Source organism: Oreochromis niloticus, linkage group LG11, assembly GCF_001858045.2.
Source record: "Oreochromis niloticus isolate F11D_XX linkage group LG11, O_niloticus_UMD_NMBU, whole genome shotgun sequence".
In the NCBI taxonomy this organism is placed as follows: Eukaryota; Metazoa; Chordata; class Actinopteri; order Cichliformes; family Cichlidae; genus Oreochromis; species Oreochromis niloticus.
The window spans coordinates 29,376,780-29,393,901 of record NC_031976.2 but is presented as its reverse complement, the minus strand read 5'-3'; the positions used below and the strand labels follow the sequence as shown (position 1 = coordinate 29,393,901).

The 17,122-nt window shown below is 40.0% G+C and overlaps 1 protein-coding gene across 1 annotated transcript in view; it reads right to left on the bottom strand.

Annotated features, from left to right (window-relative positions):
- si:dkey-22o22.2 (neural-cadherin) overlaps nucleotides 1-17,122 on the bottom strand; it is a 137,645-nt gene that overhangs the window by 61,554 nt on the left and 58,969 nt on the right. Inside the window, exons 3-9 of the mRNA XM_013264857.3 lie at nucleotides 15,786-16,011; nucleotides 13,336-13,540; nucleotides 7,923-8,034; nucleotides 6,972-7,221; nucleotides 6,379-6,521; nucleotides 273-445; nucleotides 21-189 (exon numbers count right to left, since the gene is read on the bottom strand). Coding sequence (XP_013120311.2) covers nucleotides 21-189; nucleotides 273-445; nucleotides 6,379-6,521; nucleotides 6,972-7,221; nucleotides 7,923-8,034; nucleotides 13,336-13,540; nucleotides 15,786-16,011 — 1,278 coding nt within the window. The remainder of the gene's footprint in view (nucleotides 1-20; nucleotides 190-272; nucleotides 446-6,378; nucleotides 6,522-6,971; nucleotides 7,222-7,922; nucleotides 8,035-13,335; nucleotides 13,541-15,785; nucleotides 16,012-17,122) is intronic.

Sequence of the window (17,122 nt, the reverse complement as noted above, 5' to 3'; positions counted from 1 at the left end):
AGTGTTTCTGTAGAGCTTACCAGTATCAGGATCAATATCAAACCCAGATGCCACTCCATCTCTGTTCATAATGCCATATTTGACCTCTCCATTGACACCCATGTCAGCGTCATGAGCCTGGACGCGCAGGACGAACGTCCCTGGAGGCTGATTCTCCAGGACTGCTGCGTTCAGGCTATAGTTCTGACACTGACAACCAAACAGCAAAGTCAGGGGTCAGAATTTGTCATTTAATTTGCAATAACGTAAAAATAAATAATAACTAGACTCACCTCCTTGAACAGTGGTTTGTTGTTGTTGATGTCATTTATTCCCACAATGACCTGCGCTGAGCTGCTGAGTGGGTATGGCCCACCAGATGCGTTGTCATCCGTGGCAGTGATGTTGAGGACATACTGTGGCCCCCTCAGGTGTGGAGGAGGACTCCGCCGCAGCTTAATAATACCTAAACACACAAACACAGGTGGCGCAAATCAACTAGGGTAGAAAATGTTTATAGCCAGTAATATAATTCACAAAACGACTCTTAGATCAATTTTCTTGGGCCAAAATTTATGCCTTCTGAAAAAAACTGGGATATAATGAAAGTTTAAGTTTTATCTTGTGACCCTTTCAAGGTGGTCAAGCCTTTAGATTGGGCCACACTAAACTCTATATAAAGTAGCTTTATCATTTAGCAGCTACAACACCTAATGGTCAGTAGCCTTTTTGTTATTTTGTGGCTTCATTTTTGTTTCTTTTACTTCGAGACCACCCATCACCATGTTTTGTCTTCAGATAACATCCAAAAGTAATCAACACATCTTTAAATACGATAGAGGGCTGGTGTTGGTTAGCAGGGCTCATGGTTTCCTTTTATTTTGCAGATTTCCAGTAAAAAAAAAAAAAATCAACATTTTCTACAGGGAGAAACAGAAGTTTCATCTTCTTTCATGTTTCATCCAAAAGTGGTTTCTAATGCCAGGGGACACTGTTCACTTTACACTTTCCTCTGGAGGAGAACACAGAATGTAAGTGCTGCTGTTCATGCTTTCCCTCAAAGACATCATAAAAGTGAAACTGCAGGATGTTTGTGTCTCTAAAAAGTACCTCAATTTCACCTCAACTATTTGACATTTTTTAAGTCACCTTAACAAGACATGCAATTGCAAATTATAAACGCTCACTGACTTTGCTATAAATACACTGAATTCTGTATGGAAGTGTTTTCAGTTGGGTGTTCAGCTTCTTTTTTAGATGCCATTTACACTTTACCAGGCTATTAATATCTCTCATTATGAGATGGCAAATGACTCTGATACAAAGGCTGGTGCACGCCAAGTGTTAGATGAAGCATTATTAATAAAATTGAGTGGCTCAGTTACAATACCAATTCCCAAAACATTAGGATGCTGTATAAAATGTAAATGAAAACAAAATGATGTGAAAATCTTATAAAACCATATTTCATTCACAGTAGATGTTACGATCCACCATTTAAGGAAACAAACAAAACTCAAGCGTTGGTCAATAAAGTAAAAACATAAGTCAAAAAGAGAGCGCGAAGCTCACTTGCTGCAAACACCCAGCTCACTAGCTGTAACCATTCACATGGCACTCCGGCCCAAAGCGCACCTGTCCCTGGGCTTAAATCCCTTTAATTACTGATGTGAGTCAGCTGTGTAAAGGAGAAAAGATGGCACCTCAGGCAGAAGAGATTGAAGGACACACCCACACAGGCACCTTCAGGAGGAGGCCCTGCTAGGGCGTAACAGTAGAACATATCAGTTGTTTGAACTGGAGGAACATTTTGGAACTAAGTAGAATGAGTGGCATCAGGTCAGGAATATGATTGGGTACAAAAAAGAGCATCTTAGCAAAGTTCCTCGATGTAAACTTGTGAAGACTTTAAATATCTCATCATTTACATGATGTACGCCACATCATCAAAAGTTTCCAAGAATCTGGAGAAATCTCTGTGGGGACAAAGATGAAAATCAATATTTCGGTCTTTGGGACCTCAGGCAGAACTCCATTAAAAACACGAATGATTCTGTCCTGGAAATCATTGCACAGACTCAGGAAATGTCTAGAGATCATTGCCTATGAACACAGTTTGCCATGCCATCCACAAATGTAGATCAAAGCTCTATGATGCAACGAAGAAGCTATAAGTGAACATGATCCAGAAATGCAGCCTTCTTGTCTGGTCCAAAGTTCGTTTAAAATGGACTGAGACAAACTGTTCTGTGGTCAAACAAATCGGAATTTGAAATTCTTTTTGGAAAACATGGATGTCCCATCTGCAAGACTAAAGAGAAGAGGGACCATCTAGGTTGTTATCAACACTCAGTTGAAAAGCATCTCTGATGGTGTTTGTGTGGGGAGTCCATCAGTACCTATGGAAATGGCAGCTTGTACATCTGGAAAGGCCTCATTAATGGTTAAAGGTACACACAGGTACACAGGTATACACAGGAACACATACATCCAGACAAAACCTTTTCCAGGGAAGACCCTGCATATGCTTAACAATAACAACTCTAAACCATTTACTGCATCTATTTCAGCAGAAGTAGTAGAAGAGTCTGGATACCGAACTAGCTGGTCTGCAGTCCAGATCTTTGACTAATTGAAAACAGCAAAAAAGTCAACCGAGGACAAAGATGACTCAGGACTGTTGAACAGCTTCATCCTACATCAGACGGGAATGGACCAACATTCCTCTCACAAAGGTCCATCAACTTGTTTATTTAGCTCCCAGATGTTTATGGAATGGCCCTGTCTCAAATTTTATGAGACATGTTGCTGTGTGGTTTACACATTCACCAGGAGAAAGACAAATACCTTAGGGGTTGCCCTAGAAATTGTACATTTTCTCATTTTAAAAATTTACTATGTTTTCTATGTTCTACTGTCTATAAAATATAGGTTTATATTTGCATATCAATGCAAATATATCATGTTTTTATTTACCTTTTACACAGTGTCACAACTTTTTTGGATTTGGAGTTTTATATAATGATGTTATGTTCCTTTTAAATTTGTTACAGGCTATTTTCCTGATTATTTTCCCATCGTTTGAGTTATACAATGCCGAATGTCTGTTGATGGAGGCTCCCAGCCTCTGTGTCCACAATGGTAAAAGCTTAAGTTGGTGTAAAGGACAGCTGACACGTTGAGCTTAAAAACAACATAGATGAAACGCTTTGCTGTGATGTTTTCTGCTCTGTGGGTCACCAACAGCACAGATTGTTGGCACAAACTGCAGCCAGTAAAAAACCTCGCATTAGTTTAACTCGGGCCTAAAACAAATGTCATATTTTTCTGCGCTAACAATCACTTGCACATTAACATAACAGAGCAGCAGAGCAAACAAACAAACAAATAAGCTGCTTTGGTAGAAACATGAATAGAGACACAGAGGCTGGGAGAGAGAGAGAGCGAACACATCTACATGAAAATACTTCAGAACTCTTTGAAGTGACAAAGCAGAACAGCCAAGCAAGCCAAAGGCCATCTGCTGCTGGAGTGTGTGTGTGCGTGTGTGTGTGTGTGTGTGTGTGTGTGTAAGAGAGAGAGACAGAGTCTTAAAATATCATTTATGTGCAAATGTTCATGTTTATATCTCTTTGTGCATGGACGCATATGTGTGTGGGGCACAGAGCAGTGCAGCAGTGCATGCTGGGTGATAAGGTGACACAGCGGCTTAGAGAGAGAGGAAAAGACACATACACATGAACACACACACACACACACACACACACACACACACACACACACACACACACACAGATAAACATGCAAAAATATGACTGAACATCTCACTGCTGCATATGAACTTATCTTTAAAGTGTCTTTCTCTGACATACACATTTATACTTGTACTTTTGTGAGAAAAAGTCATGGACATGATGCAACCCCTGGCGCCTCACCCTCAGTGAATACGTTTTTTTTAATTTGCACACACATACAACACTGTAACATCCTTTAAATATGAATGAATCAGATAAGGCAGGAGAGGTCAAGAAGCCATTATCTACACTCAATTTAAAGCAAAAAGAAAATAAACAGCGCAAGGGAAAAGGAAACATTCAGAAATGCAATGTGATTTTTCAAAAATCACAAAAGAAAAAAAGGATTAGAAATGGTAATAAAAAGCCTTCAAGCTTATCTTCTTGTTGTCAAGTGGTCCCAATCAGTAGGTGTGTGAAAGGTGTTCACCTTTACCTGTGTGCAGTATGAAACAGTGAATTTCCCTTTAATCCTCACATCATTCTGCCCCAAACTGAGAACCAATAAAAAGAATATTCTCAGCTCCAACTGACCCTCACAAAGATACAGAGACAAATATGTAAATGAGTCAGTTATGTCAAATAGTTTATATTCTAATAGTTTATATATTCCTGCACTGATTCTACATTTGTGTGTTCATGTTCTTTCTATTTATGCATGTTTGTGTGTGCGTGTGTTTTCTAGGGGGGTTCACTGGCCTTGTTAATACAACCAAGCTTTATCCCAAATACTCGTCACCATGGCAACAATCACTTTATTCTGTGAGTATATATGTGTGTGCAGCTTGGTAGAGTGATCTGAATGCTGCTGCTGTGTGTATGTGTATAAAAGTTATTGTTTGTGCTGTTTGTGTCTGTTAAAGCTACTTTGCTGGCAAACAAATAAAATGCTCATAATCAGTTAATGAGTTTTTGTGCTATTCAAAGCAGACATTGCTGCTGTCGGTCCATGGGAATATATCACAACAAGTACTGGTCAAAGGAAGAGAATATTTACTTATTCTAAAAATAATTGCATTTTTTTTACTGTCTTACTATAATAATCATAGCAAATGCATGTAGGTCTGTTCCTTTTAGATGCATTAATTCATCTGGATGAACCTTACTATATAAACTGCCCTTTCTCTTGATGTTCACACAGTGTAACAGTGGAATAGAAACTGTCAATCAAAAGGCTGTGTGTGTGTGTGCAGTTGTGATGCACTGAAAGTGACCAATCGTAAGATGATCCCTTGGTTTCTGTTTGAAAACTCTTAAAAGCCAGATCAGTTGGATTTCTTAGGACATTTAGGGGTTTTCTAACTTTATAGCCACCTTCATGGAAAACTGTTAGTGTTTCTACCTTCCATGCCTCGTCTATTTGGTCGCATGAAGATGACTTGTAGTTTTTTGCTTTGTGCTCTGAGAGATGCTCTAGTTGTAAAACATTAGTGCATACATATACATTACGTAAAATCTACATAATTGTTCATGAGTCATTTAATAAATCCGAGCTGCAGCTCAGCATTCATTAGCGTAATTAGCTGCTCTTTTCCTGCCCCCTCAAGAAAAGTTGAGACTGGGTAAACTGCAAGCATGTCACTACTAGTTGAGTTTGGTCAGAACCACTCTAATTAAAAGCAGATTGTTATTTATGTCTGCAGCCATTTTAACTTGGTGGTATTGCTCTGCAATGGCAGTGGACATGACACCGATTAGTTAAACCCAGGATAGAAGCACATGAAGTGGCTTGCAGCAACTGCAGGGAGGGGTAAAACCTTATCAATAGTGTGCGCTATATGAGATTTGCCAGTTGGATGTGTAGAAGGATATGAGATGAATCATCAGCCAATGAGGGTTGGCGTTGAGATCAACCGTTATCAGATGTACTTGGACTGCCAATTAAATTTGGCTTCGTGGTTTGCCTGAAAACCTGTTGTGCTCATTTTCTAATAAGCAAAATGCTAGAGCGTACATCTATTTTCATGTTATTTAAAGCACTTTGCAAGTACATTTTGTGAAGTGCTATATCACCACCAAACTGGGCCACCTTCAACCCCCCCTGCCACCTGCTCCTGAATCAAAGACTCCTTAAACAAACGGCCTCAATCAGTCCCACTCAGCCCTCACCTCTCAACCCTACTGTCACTCAGCACCAGATCCCCACAGGGCTCGATCTCAGCCCCCTACTGTATCCCCTGGACACGCATGGCTGTACACCAAACCACTGAACCAACATCATAGTCAAGTATGCTGATGACACCAACATGGTTGGGCTCATATCTGATGAAGATGAGACAGCATTCAGGGCAGAGGTAGAGAACGTGTCCTGTTGGTGCTCAAAAAATAACCTGAAGCTGAACTCATAATGGACTTCAGGAGGCTCAGGCAGGTCCACTCCCCTCTCATTATAAATGGAGAACAGGTGGAATCTGTCTCCACCTTTAGGTTTCTTGGCACCCACATCTCAGCCAATCTCACCTGGACCTACTTCCTCTGTGTCCTGAGGAAAAATAACCTGGACTAGAAGCTGATGCTGGCCTTCAGCTTCAGCTGCTTGCTCTCTTATTTGTGTTTACATAAAAGAAGAAACACATTTTATGTACACCAGCTGCCTCTCCCTTACCCTTCTGGTTGTCAAGAAGGAAATTGCTATCCTCATTGCCTCCAGTGATGGCGTAGGAGACGCCATCTCCGTCCGGGTCGTTGGCATGAACGATGGCAACCAGAGTGTCAGGACCGGCATCCTCACTTAGGAAGGTCTTATAACTGACAGAGAGGAAGAGAGAAAGATGTGTTATTTCTTTACTGTATACAAGCACGTTGCAGAAGTAAAGAGATGAAGGATGTCATGAAAGGGTATTAATGTATGAAAAGAAAAATAGGCTGATGCCAGAATGTTCAGTAAAGTTCAATAAAAGAGTAGAAGAAATAAAAGTGTGAAAGAGACAGTGGAGCAAGAGGAGAGGTGAAGATGAAGTGAAAACAGATGGAAGAGAACAGTGGGATTAAAAATAGATTCTGAGTTAAAAACAAACTTAATTAACAGATTGACTCTGTGGGCGAGAGACCCAGACAGCGACAGGGGTGAGGCAGAAAAAAGAGAGAGAGAAAGCTCACAGCTGATGTTCATTATTAAACAAAGTTGTATTAACAATTCAAAAGGTGACAAAAAATGAAAACTGCCGCAAAGAGTAGAAGAATCACGATAATTCTTACACGTTCTGTGAAAAGACAGGTGCCTCGTCATTGGTGTTGGCGACTCGGATGCGGATTGAGGCAGTCCCGGTGCGAGGGGGTGTTCCTGCATCCACTGCAACCACCAAAAACTCATAGATGTGATTAGGGCGCTCATAGTCCAAGCGACGGGCGGGGCTGACCACACCCCCAGACGTGATGCTGAAGTCACTGCTGGGAACGAAGTATGAGATCTCCGAGTTTATCCCGGAGTCACAGTCCCGGGCAAGTACTGGATGGGAGGTAGGTAGGGTGAGGAGAAAGGTGAAAGAAGAAAGAAAATGAGTTGTAAAGTGCAGAAGATATCACGAGGGTAAATAAGGAACAGAAATAAGAGCTCAGAGAAGATGGTTGTAAAGATAGAGGTGAGAGGAGTAGGAGACAGAGATGAAGAGATCGGATAAGGTGGAAAAAGAAGAAGAAGGGAGACATTTTTATTAATAACTTAGTTTGTACACTGTTGTAATGTATGTATGATTATGTGTACTTGTCTGTCTCTGTGAGGACCAATCTGAGTTTGCAGCCTTGAGATTGATGTAGTTAGTCTTCACTGTAGGATAAAATCTTCAAAGGCGTGCTTGGAGGTTCAGACATAGTTTTAAGGTTCAGGTTCGGTTAAGGAGCTCAGTAATGTAGTATGTCAACAAGAGTCCTCGCAAAGACAGAGGGAAAAGTAAGCATGTGTGTGAGGATGTGATGCTGGCTGTCCGCCTAATAAGAGCAAAGCCTCGCTGAAGTTGGAGTGTTTGATCTCAACCAGTCACCAGCAGCTATGACAGATGGCTCTGACTCACACACACACACACACACACGCACACAGACACACACACGTAGACACACACACGCAGATGAGCTTTACAGTCTAACCACAGGTGTAATGTGTTGGTTTTGTGTTCACACAGACCCTACTTCACAGATCAGTGTGTGTGTTACCTTGCAGCAGTGAGGTTCCAGGTGCGATGCTCTCAGGTATGTTGTCTCTGGTGTAGATAGAGTGGAGGAACTCTGGTGTGCAGTCATTCTCATCCGTTATGTGTACAACCACCTGCAGGGAGCATCCCACTGTTATTATCTGGTATCAGATTATACTTTGTGTCGGTTTCATATTCATTTTAGCGTGAGCCAGCAGGAGTGAACAGGTGAGTTATTTCATCGCAGTAAGTAAAGCTTTGGAAAGTATGACAAAAAAAAAAAAGAATTGGGTCACACATAATCACTGATTCAACCACATTTTAATGACTGCTACAGTAGATAAAGATGGAGCTATAACTGCTGCTTTATCTGCTTTATCTACACTCTATGTATAATCGCAACTCAAGCTGCGACTATACATAGAGTGCTTTGGAAGTTTTTAATCCCTTTCAATAATATTTAAGAAAAAACAAAAGCAGTTTCAATAGATAGAAATGATTTTGTGGCACTGTGATAGTTTTTTTCTCACTTTTCTTTGTAGAACTGCATTAATGGAGCCACAATGGGCACTTTACAAGTGATCTGATTTTTAAAGGTCCAACAACAGCACATCGGTAGGATTCAGGTCTGGACTTTGGCCAGGACACTGCAAAACTATGAATGAATTCCTTCTGAGCCATGCTAACATGCACTGTAAAAAAATCCTAATATAAAAGTATTTTACTGTGTATTTTACAGTTTTGTTCTGTTCTTCTAGAATATCATTAAATTTACATAAATAGACTGTGATTTCACATTTCAAATGTAAATTAACGTAAAATCACTGTAATGTAATAAAACATAATTTCCTTGTTTCTTAAATGTATTTAGGGCGATCGTGGCTCAAGAGTTGGCAGTTCGCCTTGTAATCAGAAGGTTGCCGGTTCGAGCCCCGGCTCGAACCCTCTCGGTCGTTGTGTCCTTGGGCAAGACTCTTCACCTACCGCCTACTGGTGATGGCCAGAGGGGCCGATGGTGCAATATGGCAGCCTCGCCTCTGTCAGTCTGTCCCAGGGCATGCAATCCATTGTTATTTAAACCAACTGTTAACTGTATATTTCTGGACATTTCAGTATTATTATTCATATTGCCGCATTCATTGACCTTAATTATAGGTAATTTCATTGTTTAATCACATTAACATGTTCCTAATTTAATGTTTACAAGCACTTGAAAAAGGCAGAATCCCATGTAAAATTAGGGCAACAAACTGTATTGTCATTACTGAAAATAACCGTATTTTTATGGGAAAGTTATTTTCTGGTATTTTCTGGTATTATTTTGGCGCCCCAGCTGCCAGAATATTACTGTTTTTCTAGGATTTTTTTTTTAACAGTGTGGACTTGGTCTCATGCTTTGGATCATTGTGCTGCAAAACCCAGCTGTGCTTGAGCTTGAACTGCTGTAGGTATTAAAGTTACTGCACTTCATATCTATCTATTAGACAGCAGTTTTATAAAATTTATAATCAGGAGTCTTCTTCACACAACAAAGTTATCTTAGGGTTCTTAACTTATTTGTCCATAAAACATTGTCCTGTGGTTTGTATGTGCCACTTTTTTCTGCATAAAAAGTCATCTTCATGAAATTTAATGGTTAAGCAATGATTTGACAGATCACAGCTGGTAGGGATGTAATCAGTTTTTTCAATTTGATTACAAGAGTAGTATTTTGTGATTCATCAGGGTGGCTTTATTTTATGTCAGAGCTTTTTTGATTATATAATGCAGTTTATTATGGGATACACACACAAAAGAAGAAATCAGGAAGAGAAATTCTTTGTTTCAGGTCTAAACTAATCAAAATTAAAAGACCCAATCAAACCTGTGCCTATGACAGAATGAAGAGAAAAACCATGAAGATGTAAATTTAAAGTCATTTTTGTTTTGTTTTCAGACGTTTTCTATTTCTTATCACAAGAAACTAGAATGTCTTAGTGTAAAATTCACAGCAGACACTTTGACTTTATTAAACTTATATACTTTTCAAGATAATTGAAGCAAACATTGTGAATACACATGTCCTCTGGTCGAGGATGAAAAATATTTTCTTGTTCTCCCCACTTCTCCTTCAAACGTCCTAAACCTTGAGCCTCTGCATCATCACCTCTCTGCCGTTCCAGTTTAGTTTCACCCACTATCCCGAGCTCCTGGAGCCCAACCAAAATGCTATTTTCCATTCCCATAAAGCCTGATTTAACTGGTAAGGCTGCAGACATGACCACTTGAGCACAGATTTTCTCTGCAGTCGTGAACCTTCGACACACCACCTGTTCAGTAATAACAGCAGGGCAGAGGAGAGGCAAGCAGAGAGGATTTAGATGCATGACTGCTTCTGCAAACATGCACTGAATATTTAGAAGCGTAAACAGTAACGCTATTCCTTATTAGTTTTTTTTTTTTACATCCAACTCAACAGGTGAATATGTATTTCCTATGTTGAAAGACTGATACAAAAGAAAGAAGCACATACACACCTTTTTAAATCGGAGAGACACAAAGGCAGAAGCACTGACTGCAGTCACTGTGGTGCAAATAGTAATCACTTGATAACAGTAATTACCTGATTTTATCATTTGCTGCACATGATTTGTGTGACTTCTTTTTACTGACAGAAAACAATGGCAGTTTTTTCATTTCTGGAGGATTCATTTGTGCATGAAGAATAAGAGCAAGTGTTTATTAGAAATAGGAAACATTTTTAAAGTTGAGAGCTTTATGAAACACCACAACCACACTTTTTCTGTACTCGTGCCAAACTTTTAATATCTGCTAAGAAATTGATTTCATATGTTTAATAGATTTGACCAGTTGTTACTTGAAAGTGATAAATACAAAAACCAAGTACAAAAACAAAGATAACACCGTTTGACAGGCATGAAGAGCTTTTAGCTGAGAACTTGGCATTTCTTCTGTTTATCCATCTACAGTACTGTTGATCCCTCTATTGTTTGCTGCAGCTTTATCAGAAATGGTTTCAACTGAAGGGTGGTTGGGAAACCATTGTTAAAGAAGGCGGGGAGTAAAGGCTAAGTTGTGCCAAATTATAAAAGAACTGAAATGAAAATCATTGGAAACAGGTCTTCTGGAGTGATGAATCCAAACATTTTTGTGAGTAGGTACAGAGGTGGTCAGAAGAAAAGGACAAGAGTCAGTATGTACAGTCATTCATGGTGTGGGGCTGCATTTCAGCCAGTGGTGTTGGAGATCTAGCCTCTGATCTCCCAGCACGATATCATAGCAAACCATGTAATAGACAGTCCGGTCCACCGTGTCCATTTCACGCTTCGGGCCTCTCCAAAGAGTGAAATGAACACACGTGCACAAGTTGTAATACCAGCAGGTGGAGATACTATATTTAAAGCCAAGAGGTTGCTAGTGAGCAAGGAAGGTATGAAATACATTCCAGTGTCCTTCATCACTAGAGACAATTAAGCTAGGTGGCTAATGTGTATTTAAATGTGTTAATAATGTCTGTTTAAATACTTTCATGTGATTATTTTCATGGTAGCTTGGAATAAAAATATCTCCCTCTGCTGGTACTGCAACTTGCATGCATGTCCATTTTACACTTTGGAGAGACTTTGGTGTGTCTGTTAAACATTTTTAAGTGATACTAGGTTGGATCTCCACCAAGTATACAAAAGGTCATGTACCTAAATTTGGGGGGAAAATTCCCATCAGCGAATTCCCATATACTGGGTGAAGATGGATTCTTTATGTAGTTTAGGCAAAGACAAGTGTACTTATAAACTAATGGTTTAATAACAAACCAATAACTGCTCATTATCATAATTTTTTACCTAAATTCCTATCTCTGTTATATATTTAAAGAAGTTTTTCCTTTACAGGTGGCAAAGAGATGCTATTTTAGTGTGTTATTGAACCTATCTCGAAGTCTTTGGGGTTTCTGTATTGAGAAAATTGGGAAAATGTGTGTAGTCTAGTTTCATATATTAACAGTCAAAAGAAGGTACTAAGCTTGACACCAAATGTCAATATAAAGCTGTCGGACTGAACGATGGAAAGAGACAGACTTCATGTTGACGGCTTTAAAATGTCTGATGAAGCCAGAGGCAATAAAAACTGCAGAAGCTACAGTAAGGTGCAACATAAGCAGTGCTGCAAAACCCTCTCTCTCTCTCTCTCTCTTATACATGCACGCGTGCACACACACACACACACACACACACACACACACACACACACACACACACACACACACACACATGCATGCACGAACAGGCAGGGCATTTATAGTGAATTAGCCAGCCAAGCTTATAGAGCAGCAGTGGCCTTTGGGGGACACTGGTAGTTTAGCAGCTATTCTCTCTGTGTCTCAACCATCTGGACACTGAGAGCAGGTGATAATGGATTTCTCTTGGTGTGTGTGCTTGTGGGAGTGTGTGTTAATGTGAACAGATGTAGATATCTGTTGTATTAAGTCTTCAAAGCTTACTCTGAGGGTAAAAGTCAGTACTTAGCAGCCAGGCTTCTGCACTTTACGTATGTGTGTATGTGTGTGTGTGTGTGTGTGTGTGTGTGTGAGTGAGTGTGTGTGTGTGAGTGTGTGTGTGCTCGAGCCACATATTATCTATTATTGTGCAAACTCTGTAACAAAATAAAAAGAAGGGTCCTGCACCTCAAAACTGCTGATTCCTAAGTGATTCCTAAATTCTGAACGGAGCTTTGAACTTGTGCATTTCACTGAGTTTTCATCATGAGAGCTTCACGGGATGCTCAGCAGTTTGTTTTTAGTGGTATGCTTGCAAAATAAACACATAAACTTAATAAACAGTAAATGAAAGAGTTGCATCACAGCATCTGATTCAGCAGCAGCACTTTCTTTCTCATTTTAAATTAATGAGTTTTCATCAGAGAAGTGGTATGCCGAACTGTCAAGGGTCAACACCCTTACATGTTCTCAGATATGTGTGATGATGAGCTGTGCAACTGTTGTGGATTTATTCCAGAGGCTGTGGTAGCACTTACAACTCTGTATTGACCTTCCAATTCACACCATAATACTCCATGGCCATCATGTGATTCGACTGTAAGAGTTTAATATGCCATTGATGTGTGAACACTTAGAGTGCCTACCATTCTCCACCAGTTATCAGATATAATAAATTATTTTCAATCACCCTCTAACATCTGTTTTCAATTATCAGGTTGTCTGAGTGTTATTTTTCCCTGGTTATTGTTTTAACTGCAGTGCACGGGACCACAACTTTGTCCCAAAAGATAACACTGTGTGTTAAAGCTGCAGCTACATGCTGTTGACATGGATGTATTCATTTTAGAGCTTGCATTCACACATCAAACTTGTAAAAGTATTAGTCACCATACACAGATTTAAAGATAGTATATTTGCATGCTTGGTAGTGTAGATGTACCTCTGCCACGCTGCTAAGGCCGGTGTCGGGTTCAGAAGCTCGGACCTGCAGGGTGTGCAGGTTGTGACCACCCTCATAGTCGACGTTCCTGGTGAGGCTAAGCGCTCCGCTCTCCTGGTTGATGCTAAACAAATTCCCTGGATTAACCAGTAGCATGTATGAGAGACTCTTCTTCTGGAAGGAGACAGCCTGGACAACTGCGACTCTACATGGACGTGGACACACACACAAAGCAAGAAATTTAAGCAACACTAGTAACAGTTTTCTTACCAGAAAGAGAAAATAAAGGGAAAAATATGTTTGAGTTCTCCAAGATTTTATGAAATCCTCTTCTTAGACCTCTATCTTCTGCTGAATCAGATAAAATACTGTATCAGTTTTAATGTGTGCACGAGTTCACAGTCAGATCCAAGTCATGTTTTAGCATGGCTTAGCAAAAATACTGCAGCTGGTGGGGAACTGTTAGCTAAGCCCCCTAAAAGTAGAAAATATTGAGAAATTTCCATAACTGTTGTAGTTCTTTAAATGTCATTACTCATTGGTTGTGGTTCCTTACCTATTTTAGCACCGTTGTTGTTTTTATTGCTTGTATTCCTGTTTTTGTGTAAAGCACTTTGAATTTCTTTGAATGAACTTGGTGTGCCTTGCCTAAAGTATAAACATGACCACAGGTCTGCAGAAAGCTGATGTGCATTTCTTTTTCCAAACAGACTTATAAAGTGAAGAGGAGCTGTGACGTGCTGGTCGAGCTCCAGTGCTGCGTTTAAAGTCTGCAGCCTTCATGGATTATTCTGAACTCAGACACCATTGCAACCCGATTAATCAATTTAACGTAAACTAACACACACGTACCCACAAACACACACACAGACGCACATACGGTCAGAGGACACGTGCATGTGAGGACATAAAAACACATAAAAGGGACATAATGGAAGAAGAGACACACAGAAACCACATGCAGAGATACACCCACACACACACTGCTCGCAGGGTGGCATGGATACTTGGATATTAATACAATGTGCTTTGCGCCAGCAGCCCTGGGGATTCACACACACACTCCCCTTCATGTTTATCCAGACCTCGCTTTTAATAAATATTTGAATTTGCCACACTTTCAAATTCTCAGCCTCAGGCCACACTCATACATCTGGGTCCTCTTCAACCACCTCCACCCACCCCAGCCTTCTCTGCATCATCCCTCTATCCTTCATTTTCTTCTCTTCCCTCTCCTTCCTTCCTCTATCATCCCTTCACGCTCTCCACATCCCTCCACATCTCCCTCCTCCTTCTTCTTTCCTTTTGTCTCGCTCTACAGGGCTCATCTTTTCATGCATCACATGACATGCAAAGCAAGGGAGCAGGCACACACAGACAGACACACAAATGCACAAATGCCATTTTCACATTCTGTGTCTGAGGCAGTGGAATGCAAATCATGTTTCTGTAAATATGGAGGCAGAAATATAAACAGACACTTTTGTTAATAAAGCCTACTCACAACAATAGTACCAGATGTAAGATTACAAGTACTTCTAATATGTCTCTCTGTGTATAACCCTGTCAGTAACATATACAAACATATAAATTAAAAGCACATAAAACTGGTACCTTTTGGATCACTTCTAATGCAGTTGCTTGATACAAAGCAGCATAAGGTGCTGTATCAAAACTTGTACTCATGGATCATACAGGAATTATACGCTTAGTATTTGTTTTAATTAATGAAATTTAAGTATCGTATTTTTATGTGTTAACTGACAGGCATTTTGGTTTGTACACATCTGTACATCCATGCAAAGGGTGAACCCGTCATTGTCAATAGACCTTGCTTTGAAAGTTTGCCAGCACACAATATGGCGTCTTTTGGTTTAACTGGTGTAACTGGTGGAGGCCTAAATGCTAAAAATAAGGCTTCAAAAAAATTTGTCGAGTAGAGAAGGCTTTGTATCAAGTAACGATAAGAAAAAGAAAAACTTAACACTATCACTTTCACCTTTTACTTATTGAGGTTTATATTTCAGAAAGCATGTGTGTAACAAAAAGCTTCTCTTAAGTTAACATCTTATATTGCAAATAAACATCCAATGCTGTTCTTTGGGAGTTTCACTGTATGTATGCACAAGGCATATATTTCTAAAGAAACTTACTTTCTGACTGGTAAACCTGTGAGACCTAATTGACTTGTGAAGGGCTAAAATAATAATAGCAGTCTGGCAGTTTGGATGAAATGTCTCAGATGCCATCTTGCATTTTACAGGATTTAAAAGATTAGCTACTAATATCTTGAAGTATTACAGAACTTTCGAGTGTCTTAGAGTGTATACAACTTACTAAATGTGAAGCACCAACAGCATAGCCAGGTGGTTATAATGTCGTAAGTGTTATTCACAGAGCATACACACAAACAAGGGATAACAATCTGTCAGACTGCTGTAGGGACTCACGGTTGGCCAACGGGTATGTTCTCTGGTACATTCAGGCTGTAAGTGGAGTTGGTGAACTGGGGTGGCCGATAGCCTGCAAGGATAGCAACAGTGGCTGGTGGCCCTTTACGACCATGTCCATCCACTGCCTGAACCCGAAGGAGGTACTCCTTACTGGGGGTCAATGGTCGACCGGTTGTCCTGATCTCCCCAGAACGATGGTCCACCTCGAAGCACTCCTCATCACCTTTATAAAGAGGAAAGGAAACTCTGCCTTTAAAAACATTAATTTAGATAGATAGATAGATAGATAGATAGATAGATAGATAGATAGACAGACAGACAGACAGACAGACAGACAGAGACAGACAGCAGCCACAGCTGTCCAATTATAAAACTAAATAAGGCAATATGAGGCTAGAGGGATTCTCTGAGTATGTTTATTTCTGTGTGTGTGTGTTTGTGATGAACACTTTTTGAAAAGTCCCCACTGGAGAAGAGAATGAAGAGGGAAGGGTGCAGTAGAAATGTGGAGACAATTTGACAAAAGAGAAAGAAAGCAGATATGGAAACTTTGAGAAGAGGAGGACAAGAAGAAGAAAAGTACAGTTTAAAGTTTGCTTAGCCTCTCTGTCCACCATAATAACTGCCATCATCACCTCTTGGGCTGGTGCAGAGTCCAACAATTTCAGTAACTTTCATCCTATATCCTATCTATTATTTATTTCTAAAATCCCTGAGAAAATAGTTGTTTCTCAGGCTCTTGCTCACTTGTTTGGCAATAATCTTTTTGAACAGTTTCAGTCTAGTTTCTGTCCCATTGATTCTTAAGAAAACAGCCTTTGCAAAATTCACTAATGACCTCCTGATGGCAGTTGGCTCTAGTCTATTAACCACTCCTCTTCTTTATTTCCATTACTATTTATGCAGTTGCAGCCTATGATACTATGTCCCATAACATCCTTCTTGACAGACTAGCCTCTACTGGAATTAATAAACCACCCTTAAACTGGTTTAATTTCCGTTTTTAAATCCTATCCTGGTTCAGTCAACTTAAATATCCCAGTTGAAATTTTCATTTCCAGTTACTTGTTCTCCAGGGATCTGTTTTGGGGCCTCACCTATTTATCATCTGTCTATTTCCTTTTGGTCATATCTTCTGTAAAATTATCAGCATTTCAATTTCCATTGTTATGGTGATGACACCCAGCTCTACCTGTCAGCCAAACCTACCACCACTCTCCCAGCCACCTTCCTCCAGGAAATCAAATCTTGGTTTTTCTCATTGGCACCAAATCCAGAATGTCAAAAATGTTCCCTCCAGACTGACAACTCCTCAGTTTCTCCTTTCCCTCACG